Source organism: Mastigoproctus giganteus, chromosome 4 (genome assembly GCF_048544385.1).
Source record: "Mastigoproctus giganteus isolate SK-2022 chromosome 4, ASM4854438v1, whole genome shotgun sequence".
Lineage (NCBI taxonomy): Eukaryota > Metazoa > Arthropoda > Arachnida > Uropygi > Thelyphonidae > Mastigoproctus > Mastigoproctus giganteus.
This window is the reverse complement of record NC_143578.1, coordinates 202,769,609-202,789,251: the sequence shown is the minus strand read 5'-3', so window position 1 is coordinate 202,789,251 and position 19,643 is coordinate 202,769,609. Positions and strand designations below refer to the sequence as shown.

The 19,643-nt window shown below is 37.2% G+C and overlaps 1 protein-coding gene across 1 annotated transcript in view; it reads left to right on the top strand.

Moving 5' to 3' along the window:
* Atac1 (Ada2a-containing complex component 1) overlaps nucleotides 1-19,643 on the top strand; it is a 91,974-nt gene that overhangs the window by 8,471 nt on the left and 63,860 nt on the right. Inside the window, exon 3 of the mRNA XM_090371139.1 lies at nucleotides 4,475-4,748. Within this exon, the coding sequence (XP_090227265.1) occupies nucleotides 4,475-4,748 (274 nt within the window). The remainder of the gene's footprint in view (nucleotides 1-4,474; nucleotides 4,749-19,643) is intronic.

The window sequence follows — 19,643 nt, the reverse complement described above, 5'->3', positions numbered from 1 at the left end:
AAAAATCAGATATGTAAAAAAAATATGAGCTGGTGATAATCAGTGTGGTGTAAGTTATTAATTAAAAAAAATGAATTACATCCAAATACATGTTCTCTAACCTTGCTTCTTTTCATTTTGCAAGCAAATTCAATCATAATTTACCCAAGTGACCACAGGGAGCAACACTGCATTATCATAGCGAATGAAAATTAGAAACTATTCAGAAAAAGTGGTGTAAAGTTGTCTTTACATTATGAAAACAAGAGTTCTTATTGTTTGAGGAAATTATGTTTACACATCACTATAGTATTTTCCAGAGACATTTTTAAAGCTGAAGAAGCAGAAAGTGGAGGAGCCTTTAGACTTACATGAAGAACAGGTTTAAAAGTCATTAGGCAGAATTTAGTTATGTTGGGTTTTTCCCATTCTATCTTATTCAGAAATATTTTTCAATATTACAGTTTTGTATTTTCATAGCTGAGTGGTCAGGAGCAGGAGTGCTGTAGCACACTACTCTAAGTAGACCAGGGTTCAAGCCCCTGACTGCTAAATACAGTCAATCTGCATTGGACCAGCATGGCAGATTATGGTCCATTACCCTCAACATGAATCGTTGAGGAGGCGTCCTCTTTCCCTCTTGCAGTGGATTGATAATGGCTGCAGTTTACCTTTTCTTTTTTTTTTCTTTTTTTTATATTTTATAATTTATTTGTTTATCTTCTTATATCATGTGAAAATTAAGATAGTGTTATATTTTCTTCATTCATTTTTTATTAAACTTAAATGTTAGTGGTACAAGCTGTTTTTATCATTTAGAAAACAATTTTTTTTTTTTCCAGTGTTTTAATTTTAGTGATCTTTTATGATATTTAAGCCCTTATACTGTAACAATGATAGTTACTAAGTGATTTTATAATTTCTTAATTTTTCTGTGATGAGGTAATAAAAATATTAAAAATATAAACTTGACTTGCATCACTCTAATTCTCTTCAGCTCATATACAGGGTGTTTCAGTTAAACGTTTCAGAACTTCTAAGAGGGGTAGGGTACATCCTGACAACTTGAAATCATATAGCAATGTGGGGTCGGAAATGCTTTCCTGAAGCGGTGTTGTACACAGAAGCACCATAAAGAAAAGAGACCGTAAGTGAGAAATCGTTTTAATAATACATGAAAAGAAGCAAAAGGTACATGGATTAAAGTAAGTGTTCGAAGTTTCTTCCACGGGCTACAATGCACGCCTCACATCTCCGACGCATGGACATCCGAACATTCTGGAATACTCCAGGCGAATTTCGAATTTCTTCGGCAGCTACTGCGATTCTTGCAACCAGCTCCTCAGCATTGTCAACAGGGGTGTCATAAACTAGCGATTTCATATGACCCCAAAAATAAAAATCAAGACATGATAGGTCTGGTGACCGAGCAGGCCAACGCACGGGACCACCACGTCCGATCCACTGTTGACCAAATGTGACATCCAGATAGTTACGAACATCTCCGCTATAATGGGCAGGGGCTCCATCGTGTTGGAACCACATTGTCTGTTGCGTCGATGCAGAAATCTGTTCATCTCTCAAAAGTTGTGGCAATACTTGCTGCAGAAAGATCAAGTAGATAGGTCCGGTTAGACGACACGGTAACAGGTAAGGTCCGATGAGGTGATCTCCCATAATACCAGCCCATACATTGACCGAAAATCGAATCTGTGCTGCACGACGTCGTATTGCATGCGGGTTCTCGACCGCCCAGATATGGTCGTTATGCGTGTTGAAAATTCCTTCCCTTGTGAAGGATGCCTCATCGGAAAACAGCACTTCAGCAGGAAAAAGGGGATTTGTAGCACATTTTCCAAGGTACCACTGTGCGAAAGAATACGAGGTGCATAATCCTCCGGTTGCTGTGTCTGGACACGCTGCACGTGAAACGGATGCATGTCTTGTTCTCGGAGAATCCTCCAGACGCTGCAATGGGAAACCCCGACTGCGTTTGCTAGACTTCGTGTAACTCGTTCTTGGATTCCCCTGTACATGCTGCAGCACATTCTGTTCGACGGCTGGAGTCCGTGCTGTTCTTACCCTGTCCCTGTCAGCTCTTTCAAATGAACCTCTCTCAGCTAACCTCTGGTGCAGTCTTGCAAAGAAATTATGACTGGGAATACGCCTCGTCGGATATCGTTCCGCGTACAAACGCTGTGCGGCTGGCCCACTACAATTTGCAGCCCTGTACGCCAAATGCATATCGGCTAACTCTGCGTTCGTGTAATCATCCATCCTACTAACTTGGCGTTCTTGTGCGAAATTAAGACTCCCTGCACTAAAGCTCGGAATTTTCGATTCTGCCCATTGGTATATGATTTCGAGTTGTCAGGATGTACCCTACCCCTCTTAGAAGTTCTGAAACGTTTAACTGAAACACCCTGTATAGCCACATATGGCATTTTTTTTTTTTTTTTTTTTTCACATAGTATAAACATTTTACAATGTAGACCTCTTGGTAGGGATGCAGAAAAGAGATGAGTGATAAGATTATGGAGGGAAACAAAAGAGTGCTCTTACCAGGAAAGGTTTCAGTTCTCCAAATTGCAGCATCTGGAAACTAGACCCCCCGTGAGTTATGATTTCGGTGTATAAAGCTTTGATTGGATAGAATAAGCTAAATGATAATGGCATCCTTCCCCGTGCTCATTCATTTTTTTTTTTTTTTTTTTTTTTCATTTTTATTAGCAAGTGGCCCCTAGCCAGAAACTGGCAACTCTGCTATATACTCAGACAACACACACACACACATGAAGAAGCATAAATTTAAATTGAAGGGCAGTTGCAGGATAGATGTGTGGAAATTTGCCTTTAGCCAGTGGATATTTTATTGTTGGAACAAACTTTCATCATCTCTTGTTGTGTGAATGGACAGTTTTTGTATAAACTCAAGGTCGAATTAGACAAATCATTACAGGGAATAGACAGGAGAATGTGAGGAGTTGGGGTTTTTTTTTTGCTGCAAATGCAAGCTTGCTTTCTTGTGTCATTTGATAATACCAAGATATCCTTATGGGAAGAACCAACCAACATTTAGTTTTAAGGATGTAAAATTAACTTCAATAGGTCTGTAGATTAAAAAAAAAAATAAAAAAAAAAAAAAAATGGTATTTGAAAAGATCACAACCTTGACTGAAAATCAGAAAACTAAACTTATTGGAAAACTGGAAGATCGATTATTGGAAAACTTCTGACTAAATCAGAAGAGTTGATAGGGATGCAACAATTAGTTGCAAAACTAATTGGTGCATACTGCAATAATTGGTAAATAAATTACCAATATGGCAATTTATTTAGTCAGAAGTTTTCCTATAATTTTGATCTTCCAGTTTTCCGATAAGTTTAGTTTCTAATTTTCACATCTATCACGCAACTGCCCTTCTTCAATTTAAATTTATGCTGGGGTGTGTGTGTGTGTGTGGTCTGAGCAAGGTGAAGGATGCCATTAGCATTTAGCTTATTCTATCCAATCAAAGTCTTATACACCTAAATCATATCTCACAGGGTGCCTAGTTTCCAGATGCTGCAATTTGGAGAACTGAAGCCTTTCCTGGTAAGAGCACTCTTTTGTTTCCTGCTATTATCTCGTCACTCTTCTTCGCATCCCTACCAAGAGGTCTACATAGTAAAATGTTTATACTGTGTGAAAAAAAAAAAAAAAAAAAATTCCACGTGTGGCTATATATGAGCTGAAGAGAATTAGTGGTCGAAGGGGAGTGATTGGCTAGTTTGTTATGTTAAACAGCAAAGGATGGTCTTAAGTGAATTTGGGGGGGGGGATTTTAGCTTTCTCTAGCAATAGGGGGGGCAAGAATTTTTAGCTTTCTCTAGCAATAGTGATACTTAAACATATTCTGCTGCTATAAATTCTACTGCATGAACCTTGCATAGTCTCTCCAGAAACTAATATATTGATAAGGCTCTCATAGTGTACTCAAATTTATTTATAATTTATAGTTTTGCTATGGCACATATTATTAGTCAAATTATTTCAACGACATAATAGTTTTAATTCTATCAGTAAATATGCAATGATCACGTAATGTTCAATTATTTAATAATATTAGTGATCATCAGTCTTCCTTTCCCTTAACATAAGTAATCATATGTGTGTGTGTGTGTGTATATATAATGTTTTAAATTTATGATACTTGTACTTCTTTTCTATTCTTTTTTTTTCCCTCTTCTCCCTTGATTTTACTTCTTTGTTTAATTCCTTGATTCTTTGCTTTTCCATTTTGCCTACCTCCTATTTTATGTACATACATTATAATCCAGGCTATATGTTGTTGGTTATGCTTGCACAGCCTCTTATGTTTTCTTTATGCCTTTATTACTCCACCTCTTTTGTTCTTCTTCAAAGTCTACTAATTTTAATGTTTTTATTTATGTATATATACACATGTGCACACACACAACAAATTAAAATTTTTTTTTTTTTAATCTTTTGTAGACATTAGCTGTCTTATTTGCACAGAGAACCCAAGCTATCAAAAACTTAGAGAAGTTATTAGAAATTGAGAGAAAGTCTCTTGCCGATCCTATATCATTTGTAGAGAAACTCCAAAGAAATGAAGACTTAGGACTTCCAAAATCTCAGCATATTGCTGTTATTCCTGATATTGACTGGAATAATTATTCTATTAATGAAAGTGATTTGCAATTTGAGAAGCGACAGAACACCAGGCAAGCAACTAAAGGAAATACAGAAAGTGCTCTAAGGAAAGGTAATGTGTATTTCATTTGCTGCAAAGACATTTTAAATACATTCTTTTGCTAGAAAAATAAAACAATTTGTGTAATTGATCTGATATTTTTGTTACTGTATAAATAGTAGAACTAGTCTCTTTCTTATTGCTTTTTGAACTTCATTAGAAATTATAAAAGTTTCGAGTATAGGCACTCCTCGACTTACATACTTAATTGTTTTTTTTTTTCTTTTTTTCGTGTACGTAAGTCCAACTTTGGTCTTATAGATACTAAATACCTGTACAGTACAGTACCGTACAACTTACTGAGATTATAACCTCCAACAAACTTCACCAGGCTCTATGTGCAGTATTGTTTACAGCATTTTACAATTTGTAACCAAATTAAATGAGGCTGAAAAAACACAACGAATAATAATGTGGAGTACAGTATTTATTCAAAAGTAATTTAATCTAATACCTGTAAACAGTACTCTATATTGTATAAACAAGATAAAATAAACAAGAATTTTTTTTTTTTTTTTTTGGTTGTAAAATTTAAAACAGTGAAAAAGATAAACAATCAGTTACACGCACAAATTGCAACTACCATGATATGCGCAAGTGAGATATAGAGTAACAAGTTTATGAAGCTTAAAAAATAGGATTGAAAAGAAGATTCTGAAAATTTATTTGTTTTTCATATGATTGAAGATTTCAGTGAAGAGGAAACACATTTCACCAGAATAATGTAAAAACCACAGAATTCCAGCCATTGGTATTATTGCAAATGCAATAAGATCGAGTTTACTACCTGTTTATAATAGACTGCTCTAACAGAAAAGCTCAATAAACAGGAAACTGCAAATTGTTTTTGTTTTATGGTAGTGACCTCCAGAAATGTTCCTTAGAAATATATCAGGAAGGCACTCAAAATTGATTCTTATAAACCAAGCATAGCAATAAGCGTTGTTGGAGTAGGGTTTTTAGGAGCATCAGCGACTAAGGCTTTTATCTGTCTGTAAATTGTGTGTGTTCTGTGATTATTTTTCGGTTTGCTGGATGAAAAACTCTAGTTTCCAGAACAATAAATGGTGAAGGTGTAGTACATTTTAATGGTTGGATTGGTTTTTTGAAATTTTATTCTGTAAAGTGGCAGCTTCTAGTGATCATGTTAACTGGCACTTACTTATTTCAGGGCTTATGATTGTCTCCGACCAGACCATATAAGTCCTTCCTCTCAGCCAGTAGCAGAGTTTGTAAACAAGTTAGCTGTGTGTTTTGTTTTGCATTCTTTAGTTAAGTGATTTTTGTGTTATGGTTATTTGACATAAATTTATATGAGACTAATACAATTTCCATTATAAAAATTACCTTTTAGAGAGATAAATTGCTTAGTTATAAAGTGAAAATTTCAACTTCTGAGGTCTTCAAACAAATTACAAAAAAACAATGTGTTTTTGGGTTCGCATATTACTATATTTTCTCAATACGATGGTGTCTCTGAAACAGATTAATATCATAAAGTGGGGTCCACTGTACAAAGCAGCAGATTTTGGCACTTCACACATGTGGTTCAAAACTGTCGGTATATTTTCAATATACAGTATTTTTATTATTGAGAAGCTTTGTGCTTTATTCATATCTATGAGTTGTACATAAGTAGAGGAGTGCCTGTATATAAAAGAGGTGGCCAATGTGCAAAAAGAAGTAGGATTTCTCTGCAATTTTTCATCCATCACACTGTAGAATATGTTTGTGGGGGGGGGCAGGAGGGGTTTAACTTGTTTTTTTTCTTTAAATAATACAGTTTATTAAGCACAATAACAGTGGTTTCAAATGTAATGTTGCTATAATTACATGGCAGTAATAAATGGTGCCACTCTGTTACTAAAAATAAATTTAATGTGAAATTGGAATAATTACAATTTTAGTAATATTAACTTTATTTTTATAAAACATATTAAGAAACACTGATTAACTGGAAATGTCTGAGTGGCATTGCACTCCAAAGGCCTATGCTTGAATTTTGAGGAAATTCCTCTACAGATCTGATTAAATAATAAGGAATCTCTCTCTCTCTGTTAAACTGTTTTTTACTTCTAGGTAAATTTGAGTCTCAGGTGGATGGCATATGGATTATACACAGCAACTAAACAGACAAGAAAGGCAAAGAAAAAGCATTTACTGACATCGAAAAGTAAAAATTGTCAGGGGATTTCACTTTCTGGGTGGCTATGAAACACCTCTTGTTATAAGAAAAAAAAATATATACATTAAATATATGCTATGAAACTGACCCGACTCCATGTACCACAGATGGAAACCAGAGATCAGCTTTCTCCTCTGGGCTAAGAGGCCAGTCATAACAACACAAGTAAATCACAACATTATTTTTGCTACAATGCACAAACACCATTATACTGATTGGCCTTTACTACAAATGGTATCTTCACCTTTACACAGCAGGTTTTTAATGTATATCACACGTGGTAATGTATATCACCACATGGAGCAACAAGAAACTTGTTCTTCGTGTTGCACCCAGAATTTTGAACTACACTGTGGTGTTCTAATGCAACAATATTTATAATGCTGTGTCATGAGAGATTTGTATTTAAACATTTCCAGAGTTGATCGTGAGAACATGGTCTCCAGACTAGTTTATTTTTTAAGTATTTCTGTATTCAGGTATTCTAATCTTTCTTAGATTTCACACTTAGCATGACCATGAAATAGTAGTAGTAGTAGTAGTAGTAGCATGTCATGCAAGAAAGCAAGTGTATGAGCTTATGCAGCATCAGCCAAAAAAAAAAAAAAAAAAATCACAACATTCCCTCCAAATGCCTGTCCAGTTCCTCCTTAAATTTATTTAACCTATCAACTTCTACAATGACATATGGAAGTTTGTTCCAGCAATTAACCACCCGCTGGCTAAAGGCAATTTTCCGCATATCTATTCTACATCTGTCTTTTCTTAATTTGAATTTATGCCCCCTTAGGTTCGTAATCTGAGCAAGTGGAAGAATCCCATCAGAATTCAGCGTGCTCAACCCATTCAAGGCCTTATACACCTCAATCAGATCACCATGCAGGTGCCTAGTCTCCAGCCACTGCAATTTGCAGAACTTAAGCCTCTCTTGATAAGAGGATCCCTTCATTCCCCTCGCCAATCTTGTTGCCCTTCTCTGTACACGCTCAAGTAAATCTACATCCTTCCTAAAATGAGGCAACCAGACCTGTATGCAGTACTCAAGGCATGGCCTGACCATTGCCTTATACAGAGGGACAATCACCTCCTTCTCCTTGCTAGCAAAATTCCTATATATCATTGACAAAACCCCATGACCTCCCCTGGCAGCCTGTCTGCATTGCTCAGAAAACTTCATATGTGACTGCACAATTACTCCCAGGTCTTTTTCATTTTCTAACACCTTAAGTGTAGTACCACACAGTTGGTACGTTTCTCTGGGGTTACTTCTACCCATATACAGTACTTTGCATTTGTCAAGGTTAAACTTCAGTCGCCACTTCTTAGCCCATCTGCCCAAATTATCTAGATCCTGTTGCAGTATCACACTGTCATTACTGTCATTAACAATCCTGCCAACCTTTGTATCATCTGCAAACTTCGACATTAAGCCTGATATACCTTCATCAATATCATTGATAAATATACAAAACAACAGTGGACCCAACACCGAACCCTGTGGGACTCCACTAATAACATTAGTCCACGAAGAGCAGCACCCATTGATTACCACCCTCTGTCTTCTCACACTTAACCATCCTTTTATCCATTGCAGCAGCTTACCCTTAATACCATTATACTCCAATTTGTACAATAGTCTTCCATGCACAACAATGTCAAAAGCTTTCCTGAAATCCAAATATATGATATCAAAATTATTTTTTGGATCAAGTTCCTTTGTGACCACATCATAATATCCTATCAAATTTGTCAGACAAGACTTTCCCTTAACAAACCCATGCTGTGTCTGAATTATTGCTGCAGTCTTGTCTAGATGATCCTGCAATGCATCTTTAACCAGTGACTCCATTATTTTACCCAGAACAGAAGTCAAACTAACTGGTCTATAATTACTTGTGTCAGCCTTTGATCCTCCTTTGTGAATTGGGGTCGCATTTGCACATCTCCAGTCTATGGGTACCTCCCCTGAGTCCAAGGAAGCTCTCATAATTATGGCTAAGGGTTTGCTTAGTTGCTTTGCCGTCTCCTTTAATATAACTGGATAGATCCCATCCACCTCACGTGCTTTTCTTATGTTTAACTTCAACAATTTCTCCTCCACTTTGCTCTCAGTTATTACAAAATCATTAAGTATCCTGCTACAGTTTGATAACCTTCTGCCATTTTCAAACTTTAATAATTCCTCATGTGTGAATGTAGATGCAAAATACTCATTTAGTTTGTTTGCTATACGAGCAGGATCATTAACAGTCGAACCATCGATGTCAAGTGGACCAATCAGATTCATCCCCTTCCTTTTAGAGTTTATATAAGTAAAGAAATCCTTGCTGTTTTTCTTAGCATCTTTTGCCAAGGATTTCTCGTAATCTGCCTTCACCTGCCTAACCTCCTTTGTGACCTGATTACAGACTAGCTTATATCTGCCATAGACTTCTGAGTCACTGAATAATTTATATGCATCCCATGCATTTTTCTTCTCTGTTAAGAGTCTCATTAGTTCATTAGATAACCATTTAGGCCTAAACCTTGAACAATATTTCTTAATAGGTATGAAACTTTTAGTAGCTTCCACGATTAATTCCTTGAATGCTTCCCACTTTGAATTTACTGTTGGTAAATTCTAAGCATGTTAAATGAAAAGCATATGTTAAGTATGAGTTAAGTTTATATATGTTTATATATAAGTTTATATATGTTAAGTATGAGTACCTATCATTGCTGTTTTTTTTTTTTTTTTTTTATTAGTTGTTGGTGCATCGGCTTTTGTCGCCATAATGCACCTCCCAAGGTTTTTGCACTAATCTGATCCAAGCCTGAGACTGGATTCGAACCCATGACCTTTGGGTTGCCAGGCAGGCACTTTACCCACCTGGCTAGCCCGGTCGGCGCCTATCATTGCTTGGGGGTAATTGTGCAGTCAAATATAAAGTTCTCTGAGCAGCACAGACAGGCTGCCAGGATAGTTCATGTGGGTTTTGTCAGTGATATACAGGAATTTTGCCAGCAGAGATATGGAGGTCATAATCCTTTTGCATAAGGCAATGGTTAGGCGATACTTTGAATACTTGTGTACAGGTCTGGAAGCCTCCATTTTAGGAAGGAATGGAATGAGTACAGAAAAGGACAGCAGGTGGTGAGGGGAGCAAAAGTGTGCTCTTACCAGCAAAGGCTTTAGTTTTACAAATTGCATAGTCTGGAGACTAGGTACCTGCAAGGAGATCAGATTGAGGTGTTTGAGCCCTCGAATAGATTTGATAAGCCCACTGCTGATGGAATCCTTCTTCTTGCTCAGACTACACACATGATGGGGCATATATTCGAATTGAAAGAGGATGGTTGCAGATTGGGTGTGTGGAAATTTGCCTTGAGCTGGAGGGTAGTTGATTGTTGTAACAAACTCCCATCTGGTATTCTGGAGGTGGGTAGTTTGAATAAATTCAAGGAAGAACTAGATAAACTGTTAGAAAGGATGGACGGATGAAATGGAAAGTTTTGGCTTTTTTCTTTTTTTTGCTGATGCCATTTAAGCTTGCTTTCTTGCATTATTTGCCACTAATACTAATAATACTATTTTGAATAAGAATGGTAAGATAACAGACTTGGTACATAAGAGAATACAAGTTAATAGATCTTACTAGAAACTACTGATGTAAGGAGAACTGGAGACAAGCAATATACTTTTGACATACATGCTGCCTATCCAATCCCACAAAAGTAAGCAGTGCATATGTCTTGTGGGATTGGGTAGGGCATGTAACACTGAGTGGCCACTTTTTATTAAGTACATCTATCCTTTTTATGAAATGCAGCACTCCTTCAGTAACAGCATTGTGTTCATACCAAGAAATGCAAGGCAGTATTACGTAGGAACATTCCATGATATTCAGTGTTTGAATATGCAAGATTTAAGTGAAATATGAAAGATTTAAGTGACTTTGAAAATCAGTTAATTGATAGAACTTCTTAATGTACTGTTATTTTGAAATTAAACTTGATAAAATTAATAGCAAAGCTTAAACTGACAGTACTCACCTCAAATAACTGCTTAGTTGTATGGTGTTTTAGAAGAACATTATGGAAACTTAATTAAGTTGCATAAAAATAAAATTGTTATTTTTATGCAACTATTAAAATGTTTGCCCAAAGGAGGAAGATGTGCAATGCTCCATTCCCTGGTTGTCCTATATAAAATTTGTTAAAACTGAAAAAATTAATAAAGAAAGACAATAGTCATAATGGAAGACTTTTGTTGGCAATAATGAAATAAAAAGAGGTTGTGTACTTAAAGAGATCCTAAGTTCCCATGATGCATTTTAGGACATGTGGGAACTTGACATGTGCAAGGTTCCAAATGGGGGAAAGGTTTGTTGGAAATTGTGTTTAAAACATTAATGTGGTGTTACGATGACACCATTTTATAACAAGTGCTTCCTGTTGGAAAAGTTTATAACTTGATTTTAATTTTACAACTGTAATGGCTAAATCGATTAGAGGGTTGTGATTATGGGAATGTACATGCTGCATGAGTTCCGTGCTAGCTTGATTAGTTTTAAAGCTATTGTGGTGATAATATGCACGTGTGTTAGAAGTTCTAGTTGTGCCGTATTTAGTGGCGGTACTCCCAATATAGCATGCATTACAATCAGATTGGCATTTAATCAAACAGACGATATTGTTTATGTTACATGTCGAATATTTGTGTTTCTTTGTATGTGTTAAATATAGTCCCTAGTTTGTTATATGATGAAAATGTTAATGTTATGTCTGTGTTGGCAAACACTTGACGAAGCTGTCTAGAGAGTTAACTGTGATAGGGGAGGACGATCCTTGTGTTTTGTTTGTTGTTCTGGTTGGTATTGTGATTGCGTCGGTTATTGATCCTATTTCCTACAATGGAGATTGTATGTCTGATCAATTGTAAAGGAAGGGTATTTCCTAGCTATGAATGTTTTTGTGAGATATTGTAATTCTGTAGCTAAATCATCTTGTAAAGAGGTGTATTTAATAGCGTTATAAATCTGGTTGTAAAGAACGGACTTTTTTTGTGCTAAGTGGATAATGTGGTTGAAAGTGTAAATACTTCCCTGTGTGTGTAATTTTTCCTATAAATTTTAGTTCCTAATTTAGCACCTGTCTTGTATATTGTAAGGTTCGGCAAATTAATCTTATTATCAGATTCTACTTCAAGAGTGTATTTAAGTCATGAAAGTATTGCAGTAAATTTAATAAAAAGGCTATCAATAGTGGACTTGTCTCCTGTTAATAACACATTGTCAGCCTAATGCATATAAAGCTTGATACGAAGGAAATGGTTGGAGTACTTGGTGTTCAATAGTAGTTAGGTACATTTCTGATGGGGGGGGTGAGATACCTAATCCCACAGGGAGTCCGAATGTTTGTTCATATATATATGGTCTTGAAACCGAAAGTGTCTGGCTTCAAGTAAAACCAAAATGAGCTCTAGAATACTGTTAATGTTAAGAGAAGTGTGCTTGACTAAGGTGTTATTCATCGTTAAAAGTTCTCGTAAGGCTTGTGGTGTAAAATCCAGTTGTACATTAGTATATAAAGAAATGATATCAAAAGAGGCTAAAATGTCATTTTTGGAAATTGTAGTGGTATTTATGTATTCAAAAACTTGGCCAGTGTTATAAACTCTAAATTTTTAAAATTTCATAAGGGGCCATATAATTTTAACTAAGAAGGTTGATAGATTAGCAAAGACAGATTTACAAAAAGAAATGATTGGCCGTAAGGGGTGGCCTGGTTTGTAAAGTTTGGCGATGCCAAACATTTTGAAGAAGGTTGCTCCTTATGTCGATTTGCTGTAACGTGTGTTTCCTTATTGGCTCTTAGCCTCCTTAAGATAACATCAAGTTTATTCTTTAGTCTGGGGGTATTGTATGTGTTATCGACTTTATAAGTATTTTTGTCAGAGAGAATATGTTGCATTTTGCCTATGTACATGTTTTTATCTAAGATTGTAATAGTGTCTCCATTATCAACTTTTTGTACAATAACATTCCGGTTTTCCCTTAGTTTACATATGTTGGATAGTTGTTGTTTACTCAGGTTTGGTTGAAATACTAACCATGAATTAATAATAGCGTTTGTCTCATGATTAATTCGGTATTTATCCGGATGAGTCTTTAATTCGGTCTGTAACTCGATGATGCAATCCTTAATACGGTAATGATTATCATTTATTGCAAAATTAAACTCATATTCTAGACCAGATAATTGAGCCAAGGAGAACGATTGTAATGAAATGTTAACAATAGAAGATTTTTGATGGGTCTGAGTTTTCCAGGCGCCTCCATAGCCAGGTGGGAAGGAGCAGCAGTGCATAGCACATGCTTCTTGATTAGACCGGGGTTCGAGCCCGTCACCACCAAATACGGAGAATGCGGAAAGGTCAGGGAATGACCACCGCACCGGAGCAATATGGCCTTAGTTGCTAATGCTCCTAAAAACCAAATAACAACAACAATAACAACAACTGAGTTTTCCATGTAAGCAGGGCGCCTCCGTAGCCAGGTGGGAAGGAGCAACAGTGCGTAGCACACGCTTCTTGATTAGACCAGGGTTCGAGCCCGTCACCACCAAATACAGAGGATGCGGGAATGACCACCGCATATTCCCCAAGCAATATGGCCTTAGTTGCTAATGCTCCTAAAACCAAACAACAAACAAACAATCCGTGTAAGCATGGTCCATTTTTTTAAATATCTTGGTGTCACATTATTAAGCATTAAGCACTGCTTTAATGCGTGTATTTTTGAAATTAACAAAATCTGACCAGGTTTTTGGTGTCGTATCTCTTTTTAATCTGAATCTGAGATAGGTATTTGGTGTAGAGATTGGTATTTGTCTCGGAACCTTTTGTGTAATTCCTCCCAAATAATTGCAATGGACGTTTGAAGTATAATATGCAGATACTACTTGCATGTATTCCTAGTATAAACTTGAACGAATTTCGGAATAATGTTGTGTGCAAGGCATTTTTATAAAAATGAAATGAGTTTTACTTGTAAAGTATTTAATGAGTATTCTAGAATAGTGGGATTTCCTAATAACCGTGTCTGTATCCATCAGGGAACTGGATAGAAGTGATAGACTGTATGGATGAGATGTTATGATAAGCGTTAAAAATATCTTGTAATGTGACACTTAGTTAATCGATAGAACTTCATATATAACATGTAAGAAGGATCCACATATTATACATCAAACATCCATTGCAATTATTCGGGAGGAATTACACAAAAGGTTCCAGGATAAATACCAATCTCTACACCAAATACACCACTTCAGATTTGGATTAAAAAGAGGTATGACACCAAAAACATGGTCAGATTTTGTTAATTTCAATAATACACACATTAGAGCAGTGCTTAATAATGTGACACCAAGACATTTAAAAAAAATGGACCTTGCTTACACAGAAAACCCAGCCCTCTCAAAAATCTTTTATCGTTAACATTTCATCACAATCGTTCTCTTCGGCTCAATTATCTTTTCTAGAATATGGGTTTAATTTCGTGATAAACGATAATCATTACCCTATTAAGGATTGCATCATCGAGTTACAGGCCAAATTAGAGAATCATCCGGATAAATACCGAATTATGCATGAGACAAACGCTATTATTAATTCATGGTTAGTATCTCAACCAAACATGAGTAAACAACTATCCAACATACGTAAACTAAGGGAAAAACATGTACATAGACAGAATGCAACATGTCCTTTCCGACACAAATACCTGTAAGGGCGATAACACGTACAATACCCCCAGATTAAAGAATAAACTTGACATTATCTTAAGGAGGCTAAGAGCTAATAAGGAAATTAGCCTACTCACACCAGAGAAAATTGGCATATGGAGCAGCATTCTTCCATACGTTTGACATATGGAGAGGGCGCTGACTCTATTTAAAAGTTACAGCTGTCAGTTACAAGCTCCGCAAAAACGATAAGTGTTTGCCTTTTATTTACATGATTGTTGTTTTATATTGTACTTAATACGTAGTCATATAGTTATAGTTACGCTGGTTATTTTTTATTTTAATTTAGATAAAGAGTTTTTGTGGATTTTACTTACGATAGGTAAAACCGTTATTTTTGTTCGATTTTTGTAGCCATTGTTTTTGTATATAGGGAATTCAAAGTTTTTGTAGGGAATTCAAATTTTTTAATTGAGGTAGCTAGGTAGCTGTAACGCATAATTATGTAGTAATACGCTTCACTGTTTCTATTTCATAGTTTCTATTCAAATACTACTGACATTTAATTTATTGATTTTATTAATTTAAACTACCATGCCCCGAACTAGAGCAGCAAAGCAACGGGCACAAAGTGGCAGGAGTGTTGTGACTCGGGGGAGAACTGAGGGGGCCGATTCTCCAACGCGTCACAGCCTAAAAAAATGTGCAACTTGTGAGATGTTTGCCGAACTCTCTGGAACGGAACATGATATTACCATGGGGGATGTCTTTGTGTGTGCGCGATGTAAGGAGTGTAAGGAAATCAGGCGACAACTCAGCGTTGTTATGGGCCTATATGAGAGTTTGAAGGACAGGGTGGATGCCCTCGAAGGAAATAAATTGAGGGGCCCATCAAGCTCTCAGCTGCCCACATCAACGCCAGAGCTTGCACTTGGTCATCGCGCAACACAGCGGCAAACCCCAAGGCAGAATGCGCTGGTCCCACAGGAACTATTAGTTGTTGGTGACTCTATTGTCAGGGAAACGGGGAACATGCTATGTAAAAAGGATAGGTGGAACAGGACCAGGGTATGTCTGCCAGGGGCAAAGGTTGATGACGTTGTAGAGCGGATATCATCTTTCAAGGGCACAAAAGGTGATATAGTTGTACACGTTGGCACTAATGATATTAAGAGTAGGAGACCGGCAGAATTACTCAACAAGTACAGGTCACTGTTGAAAAAAAGCCGAGAATTAGGGTTGAATTTGAAAGTGTCTGCAATTCTGCCCAGACACGATAGGAGGGAGTATATGATGAGAGCCTTGTCGATCAATTCAGCCCTGGAAAGATTGTGCAAGGCTCAAGGAGTAGAATTTTTTTCAGCCTGGACTGTACTTGTTAACAGGAGAGATTGCTTCTACAGGGATGGGATACACTTAAATAGAAAGGGTGCAAGAATATTTGCTGATGCTATCGAGGCAGTGTTAGGTGGGTCGGAAAACTGCTAGCTTGGGGGGATACAAAGACTAATAGTTTAACAGTAACCACAGGCAGAGGTGAAGGTGATTCTTGCACAACTTCTATTAGAATAAGAAGCGACCTGGAGTGAGGGGTGTTGGGGGTTTCAGGGACGGATGGCAGTCATCCTGGAATAGTTGGGTATATGGGATGTGTTAGGGTAACAAGGAATAGGCATAGGAGCATGTATGCTTGCATGTATACCAATGCTAGAAGTATAGTAAATAAATTTGATGAATTTGAAGTGTTGGTCAAGACATCAAAGGCGGATATTGTTGGGATAGCAGAGACGTGGTGTCACAAAGATATAAGGAATGCCGAACTGGAATTTGGGGAGTACAATGTGTACAGAAAGGATAGACAGGACAGAAAGGGAGGAGGTGTTATGCTGTTAATTAAGAAAAACATAAAATCAAAAGAAGTGCATCCAGTTGATATAGATGGACAGTGCACTGTTGAGTCAGTTTGGTGTGACATAAGCACTGCGAAAGCAAAAATAAGAGTAGGAGTGTGTTATAGGCCTAATGACTCGAATGAGTACAATGAACAATTGTACAGAGAAATAGAGTGGGCCAGTAAATCAGAATGTCTTATAATGGGGGATTTTAACTTCCCAGATATTGACTGGAACTTGTGGGTTGGTCACTCACACACTAGTCAGACTTTTGTGGATTTATTGGATGATTGTTTTCTGCAGCAGCATGTTCGAGAAGCAACCAGAGAAAGTAATACTCTTGATCTGGTTATCAGCAGTGATCATTCGTGTATTAAGAATTTGCAGATAAAGGAACCACTAGGTGGCAGTGATCACAGTGTGCTGAAGTGGGATTTACTCAAAGAGGTAACTACCGTCAGGGGTAAAGGAAAGGATTTTTGCTTCCGTAAAGGGGAGTACAGTGGTCTCAGACAGTTTTTAAATTCTGTACAGTGGGATCAACTGACGATGTTACAAACAGTAAATTCTAAGTGGGAAGCATTCAAGGAATTAATCGTGGAAGCTACTAGACTTTTCATACCGATTAAGAAATATTGTTCAAGGTTTAGGCCTAAATGGTTATCAAATGAACTAATGAGACTCGTGACAGAGAAGAAAAATGCATGGGATGCATATAAATTATCAGGCAACGCAGAAGCCTGTGGCAGATATAAGCTAGTCTGTAATCAGGTCACAAAGGAGGTTCGGCAGGCAAAGGCGGTTTACGAGAAATCTTTGGCAAAAGATGCTAAGAAAAACAGCAAGGATTTCTTTACTTATATAAACTCTAAAAGGAAGGGGATGAATATGATTGGTCCACTTGACATCGATGGTTCGACTGTTGATGATCCTGCTCAGATAGCAAACAAACTGAATGAGTATTTTGCATCTACATTCACACGTTAGGAATTATTACAGTTTGAAAATGGAAGAAGGTTATCAAATTGTAGCAGTGTGCTTAATGATTTTGTAATAACTGAGAGCAAAGTGGAGGAGAAATTGTTGAAGTTAAACATAAGAAAGGCACCTGGGGTGGATGGGATCTATCCAGTTATATTAAAGGAGGCGGCAAAGCAACTAAGCAAACCCTTAGCCATAATTATGAGAGCATCCTTGGATTCAGGGGAGGTTCCCACGGACTGGAGATGTGCAAATGTATCCCCAATTCACAAAGGAGGTTCGAAGGGTGACACGAGTAATTACAGCCCAGTTAGTTTAACTTCTGTTCCGGGTAAAATAATGGAGTCACTGGTTAAAGATGCATTGCAGGATCATCTAGACAAGACTGCAGCAATAATTCAGACACAGCATGGGTTTGTTAAGGGAAAGTCTTGTCTGACAAATTTGATTGGTTATTATGATGTGGTCACAAAGGAACTGGATGCAAAAAATAATTTTGATATCATATACTTGGATTTCAGGAAAGCTTTTGACACTGTTGCGCATGGAAGACTACTGTACAAATTGGAGCAGAATGGTATTAAGGGTAAGTTGCTACAATGGATAAAAGGATGGTTAAGTGGGAGAAGACAGAGGGTGGTAATCAATGGGTGCTGCTCTTCGTGGACTAATGTTATTAGTGGAGTCCCACAGGGTTCGGTGTTGGGTCCACTGTTGTTTTGTATATTTATCAATGATATTGATGAAGGTATATCAGGCTTAATGTCGAAGTTTGCAGATGACACGAAGGTTGGCAGGGTTGTTAATGACAGTAATGGCAGTGTGCTACTGCAACAGGATCTAGATAATTTGGGCAGATGGGCTAAGAAGTGGCAACTGAAGTTTAACCTTGACAAATGCAAAGTACTGCATATGAGTAGAAGTAACCCCAGAGAAACGTACCAACTGTGTGGTACTACACTTAAGGTGGTAGAAAATAAAAAAGACCTGGGAGTAATTGTGCAGTCAGATATGAAGTTTTCTGAGCAATGTAGACAGGCTGCTAGGACAGGTCATGGGGTTTTGTCAATGATATATAGGAATTTTGCTAGCAGGGAAAAGGAGGTGATTGTCCCTCTGTATAAGGCAATGGTCAGGCCACGCCTTGAGTACTGCCTACAGGTCTGGAGGCCTCATTTTAGGAAGGATGTAGATTTGCTTGAGCGTGTACAGAGAAGAGCAACATGATTGGTGAGGGGAATGAAGAGATCCTCTTATCAAGAGAGGCTTAAGTTCTGCAAATTGCAGTGGCTGGAGACTAGGCACCTGCGCGGTGATCTGATTGAGGTCTATAAGGCCTTGAATGGGTTGAGCACGCTGAATTCTGATGGATCCTCCCACTTGTTCAGAATACGAACCTACGGGGACATAAGTTCAAATTAAGAAAGGACAGATGTAGAATAGATGTGCGGAAATTTGCCTTTAGCCAGCGGGTGGTTAATTGCTGGAACAAACTTTCACCTGTCATTGTGGAAGTTGATAGGTTAAATAAATTTAAGGAGGAACTGGACAGGCATTTGGAGGGTATGGTGTGATTTTTTTTTTTTTTTTTTTTTTGGCTGATGCTGCATAAGCTCCTACACTTGCTTTCTTGCATCAAGTGCCACTACTACTACTACATCGCCAAACTTCACAAACCAGGTCACCCCTTATGGCCAATTGTTTCTTTTTGTAAATCTGTCTTTGCTAATCTATCAGCCTTCTTAGTTAAAATTGTATCACCCCTTATGAAATTTTTAAAATTTAGAGTTTATAACACTGGCCAAGTTTTTGAATACATAAATACCACTACAATTTCCGAAAATTACATCTTAGCCTCTTTTGATATCATTTCTTTATATACTAATGTACAGCTGGATTTCACGCTACAAGCCTTATGAGAACTTTTTTAACGATGGATTATCAAATGCACTTCTCTTAACATTAACAGTATTCTATAGCTCATTTCGGTTTTACTTGATGCTGTATGGGATTAGGTATCTCCCCCCCCCATCAGAAATTTACCTAGCTACTATTGAACACCAAGTACTCCAACCTTTTCCTTCGGGTATCAAGCTTTATATGCATTAGACTGACGATGTG